Source organism: Lampetra planeri, chromosome 18 (assembly GCF_965212315.1).
Source record: "Lampetra planeri chromosome 18, kcLamPlan1.2.h2, whole genome shotgun sequence".
NCBI lineage: Eukaryota > Metazoa > Chordata > Hyperoartia > Petromyzontiformes > Petromyzontidae > Lampetra > Lampetra planeri.
In genome coordinates, this window is record NC_136124.1 from 1,709,392 (window position 1) to 1,722,641 (window position 13,250).

The window sequence follows — 13,250 nt, forward strand, 5'->3', positions numbered from 1 at the left end:
TTGTAACACCTCTGTAATCCGGGATCCGGGTTTAAAGTTCAGCATAAAATGAACACCCAAGAGAAGGGTTATCTGACCCGTTGGTCTTCAGTTATGTTTGTTGGGCTAACCAAACAGACTTCAGTGATTCTTCACTCCTAATGGAATGTAACACATCTGTCGTGAATCCGGTCTAAATCATTATATTTGAACAGAAGGTTTGTAGCCGGTTGGTGGTGGTCGTCAACATTTTAAAAGTAGATTTGGTGATTATTAATTTGTTCTTGAAACATCTAACAGTTTAATTCAAAGTCTGTTGTCGAGTAATAATTTGTATTCACTCCAGCAGTGCTGAGGTTTTATTTATGTTTGGAAACCCGCACTTTCACCAACCGTAAATTCCGAAGGGTTAAAGATTAATATGAACACCTTTGGGCCAAATAGTGTGATACGGATGAGTAACCACAAGTGTGCATTTTTTTCTCTTTGTATTTTACCCCCCTTCTCTTTTCACATTGAGAAAACCCTACATCTCCCTAAAGCATGCCATCCAATGCAGAAACGATTTATTTCTATGGGAGAATATTTTTTAAAAATAGTTTTGTGAGAAACGTTTTTACACAATTGCTTTAAAGAGAGGGGCATTGTTAGGTGTGCATTTAAGCGTGCATTGAGCAGCACGGACGAGAAAAAAACATTAAGAGTATTTTAAAATAACAAGCCGCCTTGCCGTGTTGACGTTGCATGGGCTGCTACCTTGCTTTGGAATGCCACTGGCTGGGCTCGTCAAACGCACAATCCGCGCGTGAACAAGTCTCTTGGAAGCTGTGGCCTCGTGGGGCAAACTCGGGCTCTGTGGAGCACAGAGACGGACAGACAGCACCAGAGATTGAGTTCCTGAGCTGTGGCTATACATCGTTAGCGCGTCGACTGTGCGCACGTCCCCGCAGACTTGTCAGTGAATATCTTGTAAATGGCATCGTGTATTGTCATTACGGCTCGCGGGCACTTCTTCAGTGTGTGGTGCTTTTGCTTTGTGGTTGCGATTTTAAAATTGTATTGCGTTTGAAAGGGATATTTTGTGTTGACTTGATTTTATTGACGAGGAGAAATATTTCTTCGAATTAACATTTTGTTTCGTAAATTATGTTTACGCGAAGCATATTGTGCAGTTAACACATCCACAGTGAAGAAGTCATCAGATTTTAAGTGAAAAATCTAAAGATAATTCAAAATAATGAAATAACAGCTTTGGTAGTCTTATCACTAATTTGCACAATTTTTACATTTGGGCTTTATTATCAGCCTGACTTATCTTTAGAGAATGGTAACACCACAGAGCAAGCCCAGGCAGCTACGCTACATTGTTTATGAGTTATACACCACCCGTAGACTTGGCAATTGCAACTGTCCATACGCATTTAAATGCCTGTTACAAAACTTGTTACAGCCGACTAAACCCACAAAGGCATCCAATCTCCTCGGCCTGTTTGTCTCATTTTCCTTTGATGTGCCATTTCCGTCTCGTAAAAAACAACATTCTTGGCTCTACAGGGGACCCAACTATTTATTTGCTTAAGATAGCAGTGGAATATTAAGTTGAGCAATGTTGACACAGGAGTGAGGACAAAGCTGTTCAATGTATCCCTGTGCTGTTTTGTTTGCTTGGCAAATAATTGTAGTGCAATTAATAATAGAGCCTGCCCTGTGAGCGGCCTTTTAATAAATAAAGAAAGCAATACAATACAGTACGTAGCTTTTTTAATATACAATTGCTTTAGTTTAAAAACAAATTGGGCTCCTACGTGTACAGGATGAAAAATAATGGATATGACTGTGTCTTTGAGTATTTATAGTATTGTATTGTCCATTCCCCGCACCTCCGATTAGCGCAGTTTGCTATGTACGGTGCAAAATAAGCTCAACATACATACATTTTAAATCTAATTCCTGTCATGTATTTTTGTTAAGGCATGAGACTGCGGAATCATTTAATTAATTTAGTATTTATTCGAATGTGTTTGACGGGGTATTATATTCCATTATATAAATGCATACTGTGTAAGTTATAGATTTAAACTGTTTTGTACTCGTGACGTTACGCATCTGCTAAGTACTGTATGTGTAAATCTTTTCTATGGACATCTTAAGGAATGTTCCAGGTGACAATATTTTAATGGGCACAAGTTAGTGTCGCCATGGATTGTGCGATAATTTAAGAGCTATCGCACAGCTCGGACAGTGTATATCATTGATTTTATTTGCGTAAACTTTAATGTTTCGCAAACATGTAGCTCATAGCAAACCGCACTGGTTATCACTGAGGGTGCCTTAACCCTTAAAATGCACTCGGTCTGCTTCACAGTGGACTTTAAAGATCACGTGAGGTTATTTGCGAGAGCAATGCGTGCCTGTGCCTGTGTCACTGTCCACATTTGATGATTATAAAAATAGTTACCTGCAATTGACTCTGATGGTATTGCAAGATACAATCATCGCCCCTCCTGAACAGAGTTCTGACCCATTGAGACTCCTGGGTAAACAGACGTTGTCATAATAATAATATACTTCAACTTGTTTTTTTCAGGGTTTTTTTTTAAACGTCATTTGCTCAAGAAATGAATTTGGCAATGGCAGGCTAATAAACTTGTAGCAAAAAACATGGCTGTTTTGTAGGATTTATTTAAAAAGTGTTTAATCGTTTCAACAAACTCTTACTCAGTCACTGATATTATCAACGTATCTTTTGCGAAAAGCACTTCGTTACTCTCTGCATGGATCTTGTTTTTTCATGTTGGTAAATCCAACTTTTTGTTCACCAAGATTGGCCCAGTGTTCATCTGTAATCGCTTTATTGACCACACTCATTGCCATGGCAACAGTGTCTGGACAGAAGAGCGTGTGTGTAACGACCTAATGCACCTTGGTAGCGATGGGTGTCATTCTTTGTGCTTTGTACGGCTTGCTTCCCTGTTAAAGGAATTGGGCTTGACCGATAAAAGACTTTGAATAAACCGTTGTGCCCAGCGGCACTAACTTGCCATAACGGGAATACTTAAATACATCGGTGGTTTGTGCGTGTGCATGTTTTTACTGTAAAGGGTGTATTTGTCTACGGATTCATCAGTGTAAGGTATAAGCCCTGTAACAATGCGGAAGGCCAGAACAGAATCTACTCTGATACTACGAGACATTTAGATGCAACGGTGCGAATTGATTTCATGTCCAGACTAGCGAGGCAGAGAAAGGTGTTGCCTGTACCCCGTGGTGTAGGTGGCATGGTGAAAAATCCCACAAACCAAAATTAGTCAGGTTAAGGCATTTGAGGACAGCTTTTCCAATTGTAATATACATAATGGCCTCAAAGGTCTTTTTCATAAAAACAAGAACGCACCTCTATTTAAAGAGCTGTGTGTTGCTTTCCACTCTCAGCGCACTGCTCGATTCGTGCCCAGTTCTCCTTGCGAGATTCTTCCAAGAGGAGATGGCTGCATTCTAAGTATGCTCCCTGTTAATTCCCCAAAGGGAATTGTAACATGTTGGGCTTCAAGAGTGTGGCCACATCGCATCCGATCCCCTCCCAGTCCATTGTCCACTGAATTCCTGATTCAAATATTCCCGCATTGCGAGGTCGTAAAGTGCAAGGGGACTATGTATGTTGGTCTTCCCCCTCCCGTAGCCCCAATGTATTCCAGGTGTGTTATCATTTAATGTGCCATTTTCATCTCATATGATGTGCGCATATTTGCATTGTTTATTCACTACTCTGCTTGAACGTAATTTGGAAATATTTTAATTCTGTGTCCCAGACTGATATGATATGTTATTACTTCCCCGTGAGGATGTTCTTAAAATGCCCTTATTTTTTTTTCAGCAAGACATTTGATGATTTTTTGTTATACAACCACAACACATATATTAACACGTATGCTGTGCACGTTTTGTATCAATATTTTTGTAAATGTAGAAGAGTAAAAGTATATTTTTTATTAATGTTATTTCTACTCAGTGAAGTAACACATCACACTGCATTCCACGGCTGCTTGATTAAACAGGTGACAATTGGAAGCTCCTCGATCTGTAGAATGTGGATCTCTTCCCCACACGATGCAATTTGATAGAAAGAAAGCAACTGCTGGCATTGTTTTATATATTTCATACTTTTAACTTTTGTTGTAGAACGTTAGACGACAAAAAAAACAGTACACGAATATCCACCAGGCCCATGTACCCGACGCGTCCTGGTTGATGGGGGGCGGGGGGCAGACAACCCGGGGAACTGCCAACATTGTTAAGAGAAAAAAAAACGAAATCCTCACTGCCCGAGTTGGATGGATGTTGGCCTAGGAATGGGGCTTGCGAGGCCCCTCCGGTTATCCAAACACACCTGACCCTTACAGTCGCACGGTTCAGCACACTCTCATTGACCACTGTCCATGGGCGCCTTCTGTCCCACACTCATTCATCACCGTCCGCAACCAGGTCGAGGCCTAAATGAAGGCACTTGCTGCGCATTTCAGATTCATTTGGGCTTTGGGCATCGAGCTTGTGGGCTGCACAAGCTGCTTGCAAGCACAAGTACGAGGCCTGAGCCACAACAATAAAACATTTGGTTGAATGGGCCACTGCGTCGCAGCTAATATGCAAGTGCCCCCCTTTCGTTTGTGTTAAAACACGTACGTCTTAACACTTAAAATGTAGACTGCTGTAGAAAAATGTGGGGACATAATTGGAGTCGAGTTGTGATTATGCTTTCCCATAAGGTTGTTTTGTTGACCTAAAAGTTATGGTTAATATTTGTTTCCTGGGATTTTAACACAGGACATTCCAGCTGCGTGGAGCTGTATGAGTAGACACTCGTTTGAAAGGGAAACTACTTATTTGGAGAGAAAGAGTTAAAACCTAGAAAATGGATTATTCGGTCGATTTGACAATGTACCACGATCACTTAAATAACACCTCCAGTAAAACCAGTACTCAAGTGTGCCTATATCGACATGCTCTAGCACTTGCTTCCAGTCTGGTCTTCCAATAGTTACCTATGCCACTGCAGCGCGTGTTCCCCTGGCTACTTGTTATTAACAGCGAGGAGGGGGGGGGATGAGATAAGGGCTGTGTGATTGAGAGGTGGGGTGGTTCTAGAGCCTTCGTGAGTCCGTTACCATCACAAACAGCAGGACTCTCTTGAGAAGGAGGCTTTTATCTCTATGCCTACTCTGACGTCATACGGACTCAAGGTGTTACTCTTTTGCTTGAGTGAAACCAGTTAAAAATAACAAAGTTGTAGTCGTTTTTGATTTTTCACGGGAGAAGTTTGATCAATTCTACAATTTCGGACGTACTGTTTGGATACTTTAAATATGTGGGTAATTGGTTTAAGTATGAAGTGGCTTTTGGACTTGGGCATAGTGTGTCAACCAATTTTGAATGTTTATGCAGAGAGAAATAACTTGCCCATGCTAAGGGACAAATACTTGGGACGAATTGATTGTTTTATTCATGCTGAGATGGTGGAAATGCATTCCATTTTATATGTACGTGTCAAAACACCAGAGTATGCCACAAATTAAAGCCTTTTTTCTAAAAGTATGCAAACTTACCTTTGAAATGCCATCTCTTAAGTTGTCTTAGAATGACTTGGAAATGTTGACTGGATTTGTAGAAATGCCTATATGCAGTTTTTCTTTGTTAGGTCCGTTGATGCGCGGTACTAATCACGTGGAATCTTGTAGGCACGTAACAGTTCACACTCCGTGATGCGCTGAAAAGGTCTGATTCTGGATTGTGATTTCATTCAGGAAGTGATTCCTTTTTATTTGCTTTGCCATCATATTTGCATTGTTTTTGTTTTTATTTTAGCCGCACAGCTTTGTTCAACCAAATTATCCTAAAATGAAAGTCATAGAATTATCATCTAACTTACATAGATTGTGACGAATAAATTGCCACGCTCGCAATTTGACACCTGTGTGTGTGTGTGTCATGAGTGCGAGAATATACTTTAATAAATTAATCATTACGTGCCTAGGTAGTAGAATGGCAGGACCATTAAGGGATTTCGACGATATAGGGAGGCCTTCATCCAGCAGTGGAGAGACAATGGCCGACTACAACGGTGGTGATGGTGAATCCTTGTCGAAGCTCATTGCAGGCATGTCCTGCAGTGTGTGTGCTGTTTATTTTAATATAAACATTGTTTAACATTAACCTATTCTGGCGCTGTGGCCCAAAACTCATTAAAGCACAAGCTACGATCCCACTCACAGGCTCTGCCCACTCCCAGCGCCACTCCAACACACGCCCATGTGTTATTACAGGCCGGACGGGCGCTAGCGTGGTTGACAAATGACGGCACACTCGGCGCCCGTTTATGTTCATGCCCGCCCAGGCGTGCGAGCGTGAGTGTCCCAGAGTCCTTGGTGCACAAGGCGAGCTGAAGAAAACAGCTTTGTTTTCTCGCAGCAAAGCCTGCACTTGTTTGCTTTGGACCAGGTTTGATTGATGGCATTGTTGTGAAGGGCATTTCTGCAGAGTACACCTTTTGAAAAACATTCTGCTCCCATTGAGGAGCAGAATGCATTGTGGCTTTCGAGAGGGACTGGTCCCCATTTGCAGATGCTTTTGCGGATAAATATATATTGTGCTCTTGAGATTGATCAAGGTGGAGGTTGTTGCAATCTGGGTCGCCATGGTATGCTGTTGACCTGCCTCCAGTGGGAAAGTTGTCTGACAATACACTAAACCGGTAACTTTTGATTGTGGCAGAACCTCGATTGCTCACACCTGTCCCTTGGCTGGCCGTCAAATTTTTACTGAATATCTTTTTTCATTTGCTTCAAAAAATCCTATGAGCTAAGAGGCGTTGTTTCCTAAATACGCTTCACTTTATTTTTTCTATGCGAGTGGTCAGAGCTTGACGAGAGAAATTGTTTAAAGGAAAGAATTGAAGAGAGAAAGATGATAGGAAGAGGAAAATGTCGCGTGAATGGAAGAAAACGACAGGGAAAGGAGGAGAAAGTGAGGGTTGTTTTACAATTGCTCAACCTGTTGGTATAGACAGGACACATTGGGTTGTATTACCTTCCTAATAATCAGCGTGCAGATGATTATAATCCAGCTTGATCTGCCGCATTGCTTCATGTATCATCGGTTTAGTTTTAGTTAACAAGTAATATTTGGATATGGAGTCTGTTCTTCCCCCAAAATATAAAATAAAAACCCTATGTAACTTCATCAGCCAATAAGCCCTCAGGACCAATTGTTTTTCAGCAGTTTTTGTTTTAAGTAGGACCGTGTTTGACTGGAATTGACTTATCTCAATGGGTTTGTTAAAAATGTATAAACAACAAAAATATTCTGGATGAAAATTGTTCGCTACATTGACCAACCTCATTAATGTTAACGTTTTTTTTTATTTCATGTTGACACTCCCTTTGCTATTTATTAACCATTATTAATCTATGAAGGTGCCACGTAATATTTGTTTACAAGTGGCTTTGTACACATGGATACATTTACAAGTAATAGTAGATAGCAGACTGTCCTGCCATGGCACTTCTGTATCTACAATTATGAAAACAATATGATTTTCGTTTATGTAGGATATTGTGGCTATGCTGTGCTAATGAGTCCAATAAGCAAGAAACCAGTTCACACTTGGCATGTTGTTCGATCCAGCTTTCCCGAACTGGTGACTATCACAGGCTTCTGCATAATCTATGCAATATCAGTTGCTGTCTAGCTCAGGGTGAAGCCGGGATAGTGCTTGGATGAGTGACACTATACACAGCATGTTGTTATAGGCTGCTGCAGCAAAGGGCAGTTGAGCAAAATACATTTTTGTACTATACTTACACCACTTGTATGCTCCCCACCTTCATGAACCCAAACTGATGAGCATGGTTGGCTAGGTACGGTGCGAAAGAAGTTCAACGTACGTGCATACGTTCTCTGTTGCAGAGTGGTCGTGCTGGAGAGCAGGCCTACAGATCACCCGACGGCGCACAGTAACCTCTACACGTTGGCGGGGCACGAGAGCTCCTACTGAGCAAGGCGCTCGTGACTCTGCGCTGCTTGCCGCGCTGCCTGACACTCCGTGGGAACACTTCTGGAATGCTCCTCCAAACCTCTGGGCCGGGTTGAAGCCTCCTATCCTGCCCCTCGAGCCATTCATTATTTCAGTGGCTTTTGTAGAAATGTGCAGAAGCACCGACTTCCTAAAAAAAATGCTTCCTGTTTTTAAGTAGGTGTGGGAAACTGTTTAAACAAAGGGAATACTGTATACAGTAGTAATAATTATAATAACGATGTTTTTGTAACTACGTTGACATCATTGATTGTTTCCTACATGTAAAACACAGCCATTTCTTATAGGTACAAGAGGTTGATGATTCTTCGGATTTCCATCGGCGAATGCTCCAGCTGGGATGTGCAAATGTTTTGCTATCTTTGGTGCATCTTGGTTTTAAAACAGAGATGATGTTTGGGTCAACGTGACCGTTTCTGTCATTCATGGACACACAATCTCAAAGATGTGAGGTTTTATTTTCATTGTACCCTGCAGAGATTTCCAATACCGGTACAGAATCATGTTTGCGCTGTGTCCCATCTGAGCCTACAGAGGCAGCTGCATTTCTTTTCACACCTTGTGGAAAATGTTTGCGATGTATTCCGCTTTACAATATGTGCCACGCTCGAGTTTTAAATCTCCCTTTTATACGTGGACGCAAACTATGCAACTGCCGAGTGATTTCCGCGGCAAGGCACGTTTAATGAACGCATGACACTAAAACATTCCACTGACAAGTGGTCTCTGTAATCGGACATGGATTCCCAGCATTTTGACTGAAACTGTTAAGGGCTTTAAGTGTTTCATAGCACACCAAAGCCGTCGCACTCCCGTGATTGAGTTTCACCGCTGTCTCAATTTGGTGAACTTTGTGCACTCTACTCTGGCAAGGAGCTTTGCTTCTTAAAAGGTTCATCTCGTTCAAACGTAGAATTTAGATAAGTTAAAGATGAAAACGAGAATTTAATATCTGATATTTTTAGTCACATTTAGTCTGCATATGTAAAAAAAAGTAACGCTTAAAATGTTTATACTAACCGCAATTGAAATGTGTTTTTTTCCTTTAAAGCTTCGTCTCCCACGTAAGGACTCTACCGGTTATTTAATCAATCTGGATGTTTCGCTACGACCTTGGCACTTTACAAATGTAAGCCCAGCCCCATTAAATGCGTCCTTGAGCTGTGTTTTTTTTAAACTCCCTCTCCATAGTTATGATTCAAGCCGTTAATGTGCGCCGTTGGCATTGATGTGCAAATTTTCTACGGGGGGCGGGTGTCGTTCTTTGCACTGCAATTGCCGTCGGCGAATTATTTGGGCGGAACCACCTGTCACGGGCGCCACCTCTGCCGAGAGCTTTCATTCTAAAACCCCGGCAAGAAGTTGCAATTTAAGACCTATTTTATTGTATGCGCACTTAAGCGTTTAAATCTTGTGCCTATAGATTGGCGAAAGCTAAGCAATGTTTTTTTTTAATCGTGAAACCCTTTCTACACGAAGATGCAAACATACCTACGTTCGTACACTCCCAGTTACAAGTGGTACAATTTGTGTTTGTAGAAGGTGTGAGTGTGCGTAGGTGCGCGTCCACCTACACATCTTTGGCCTTCTGCTGGCCTGTTGGTGCGTGGACAGACGTTGGTGTGATGCCGTGACGCTGAGCTACCCCATGCCGATTTTAAAGTCTCCGTTTCAAGTTTGCCGACTTGCTGTGAGCAGTGAAACAATGCACCGCACTGTCAAATCCGTGCCCTCTATTTGATTGATGCCCATTGCCCAGAATTGAAACCCGCTACTCTGTCTGTAGATACTTTGAAACGGCGTGCAGGGGAATAAAAACATGTGGCTTGAATAAGCAGGTTGTGCCAGGCTCAGTTAGAATTGATTGGCGAACAACACGTTTTCAGTTCGATTGTTTAATTTGAGAACCTCATTGAGAAGGAGCGGTGATGGTTGAAGTCGATTTTTATTTGTTACTCAACGCGCAAACTGATTGCTGTTCACCGCGGTCAGGGTTTGATCGATGTGCCACTACTTTTTTTTTACACAGTCTACTAATATCTTGGATAAATCTGAATAAACTGGTAACCTGGGGTTTAGCAACACGTTGCTTTTCGGGTCATTATTTAAATTAAAGTGCAAAATTATGTTGTGGGAAAACACTCTCATACATTTGTAAGTGGACTCGGTTCTTTTAACTGATTGTGTGGGCATGCCGTCGTCCATGTGTATTGATCATGGTCATTGCTTGCACCACAGAATGTAATATTTAAACCTCTGACTCCTGACCTCCAACCGAGGGCACCTGCTCGTGCCTTTCTGTTCGACGGCTGCAGTCGTAGAATTCGTCGACTCGTGCCCCACAATGCATGTCCCGAAGTGCTGACTTTAGGAGGATCATGAGCAGCTGTGCATTTGCCTTGGGCATAACCCCATATTTAAATGAGCTGCATCAGTGTCATAAACCAGTGTTAAAACAGAACAACACCAAACGAGACGGCATACGCACGCCTTAATTTGTTCCCAATTTGGGAGTCTACGTGAGATATAAACCAGAGCTTCGCGAGAGTTCATTATTATTTATAAATGTGCCCGTGTGTAGTGTGCTGTTTGTGCATCATTTGGCTTGTGCTTTGAAATGCGCGAAGTTGGACAACATGCTTCGGATGTGGGTCTCTAAGAGAACGGTGCAGGAGTGCAGCGCCTTCCATCGCTGCACTGCAGGCGCGATGCATGTCTTAAGATGTCCACGTGACAAGCACAATGTGATGTTTCGTGTGTACGTCTCAACGTAGTTTCAGAACTGTGTAAATACTCCGTGCTTTCAACTGCGTATATTTTCGTCTCTTTTTTTTTTGCTAAAGGAGAGTAATAACAATAGAAAATCAATTTTAAACATTTAGTTACGTTGCCAACTTTTCTACACTAATGTGTGTAATGTTATGCTTGACGTTTATTGTGTCCGTGCAATGGTGGGGTGCTTTGGATTGTGGCCGTTTAACATGCGTTGTATATTAAACTTGGTGTTACGTTTAAGATTCCCATGATGTGTTACTTACGAGCATTTGCCCAGACTGATTTTACTGAGCGAAACGGCTGCCGCTCTCCTACGCTTTTGTTCATTTTTATTCGTCTGTAAATCATTATCTTTGTCATTACTCTGCTGTCCTGTTAAGGCGATATACTGTGACTCGCGTAACACTTTACACCGCATTTTATAACAATATATTCGCGGTGTCAGGGACCACTCGAGACAACGTCTTTTAAATGTCTATCTTTGCTTCCTGGCAAAAGAGCTTCTGCATTGCGTTCGGCTGTCTTCCTGCACTGCTTCAATAGTAAGCTTCACTTGGTGTGTCTTTCGAGTGGGTGTAACGATTCGTTTAAATTCGTGGGACTAATATCAGTTCTTTAAACTCAAGAAACGTGCATCGTATCGCGTGTGTAAGATTAAATGTTCCTTGATTTGTATATACGTTGTACGTAACGAGGGTCACGTGACATACAGCCGCAACATTGACCGTGATGTAACAAAAACACCCAGGTATTCAATCAAATCGCGACTCGAAATCGTGAGAATTGATTGAATCGGCAGGGCCGCTAGGGAGGTAGTGGATTTGTTAAATGGTCACATCACTATGCCTTTAGCTTTTACTCTTGAGCAGTTTTTAATGGTATAAATTTTGTTTTATCATGTATGTTCACTTCACGTGTTTCCCAATATCACATGGCTACTTGCTCCCACAAAGCAACTTGTAAAGCACGTATCGATTTTTTAAAATGAAATAAGAGGTTTGTTTTGCCCAAGGATTTGAAAAAACCCTGCATTTTGTATTCCTATAGAGGTATGAAACTCTGCGTCTCTTAAATAAATGTCTGGTTCACTATGCTAACTTTTGTATGTGTATATAATGGTATGAATAAAGAATTACAAATTGCTTTCTTGGTCTTTGCAAAGTTTTTTTTGCGGCAAATGTCACGCAGCATTATATAAACGGTGTACACATTAATTTTTTTACTTTCGTGACTGCAGGAATTCATATTCTTGGATCTTTCGGCAAAGTCACGTAGATGGAAAATAAAAATAAAATAAAATTTGAATAAAAGCAAAAAACCCACGACGTTTCAATCGCAACACAAGCGGTCTTATTATTTTTATGTTCTATCTACGTGACTTTACCGAAAGAACCAAGAATATGGTGCACACATTCTGTACTTAAAATGTTCCACTGTGTGGAAAATTTTATTTCTCAGCAGCGACAGTCGGAGAAATATGCATGCCGGCCGAAGCAGATGTAACCCTTCGCCAGCCAATGCCCCACATTGTAGGAATTTTTGATGTTGGTATAATGTTGCAGATCGCCTTACTCGTTTAGTCTCTCGGTGGGGCTGCTGGTGATTTGTGTACAATCCACTGCTGGATGTAGCCGTCTCCACGCCATGTGGGTCGTGCGTGCGGTGGTTAATTGACCGTACTTCTTTGGTCAGTGTGGGTTGGTGAAGATGGGAGTCGTGTACCCTCGAGCATCGGAGTACACAACAATGGCTGCACTGCCCTCATGTGGCTCCGCAGTAGCCTATAACACCTGTTACATGGTGTTCGCCCATCCAAGCATCATCCAGGCTCAACTCTGCTTGGCTTTGAGATCCTATTGATATCTGGCACATTCCGTATGGTTCTGTCGATGGTTATACGTTGCGACTTAGAAAGTCAGTGCAGGGTGCTTCAAAAAATGTTTGAACACTTCTGAGAATTTGCAACAATACCACGAGAAATGTGCCTGCTCCGGGTGCTGGAGACCACCTGGAGAAGATTCCAGGCAATGTGGTGACGATGATGGCGAATAAGTGGAGACTGACTTTTTGAAGCTATTAAATGCATTGGTTATCATGTTACAGTGTATTATTATCCGTTCGTTTTCCATTAAAAACGATAGTCCCATATAAGTGTTAAAGCGTTTTTGAAGGCACCCTGTACATGCATGTTGTCGTACGTGCTTGGTGGTTTGTCTGTTTTACTGGGTGAGTTGGCATGGCGATGTCTGAGAACACTTTTTTTAGTTTTAAAGGGGGGGGGGGGTCAAGTGTCCTGGCGATCAAAACAGGCGTTTGGGTATAGGACGTGTTCACGCTACCACTCGTCTAACCGACAGCAAGCAGGCTTCATCTTCTTGGTTTTTTCGGTAAAGTCACGTAGAAGGGAAAT

General features: G+C 41.9%; 1 protein-coding gene across 1 annotated transcript in view; it reads left to right on the forward strand.

Moving 5' to 3' along the window:
• Positions 1–11,983, forward strand: part of LOC144723468 (mitogen-activated protein kinase kinase kinase kinase 5-like) — an 84,752-nt gene extending 72,769 nt beyond the window's left edge. The window contains exon 32 of the mRNA XM_078602246.1: positions 7,939–11,983. Within this exon, the coding sequence (XP_078458372.1) occupies positions 7,939–8,026 (88 nt within the window). The 3' untranslated portion in view covers positions 8,027–11,983. The remainder of the gene's footprint in view (positions 1–7,938) is intronic.
• The last annotated feature ends 1,267 nt before the right edge of the window (positions 11,984–13,250 follow it).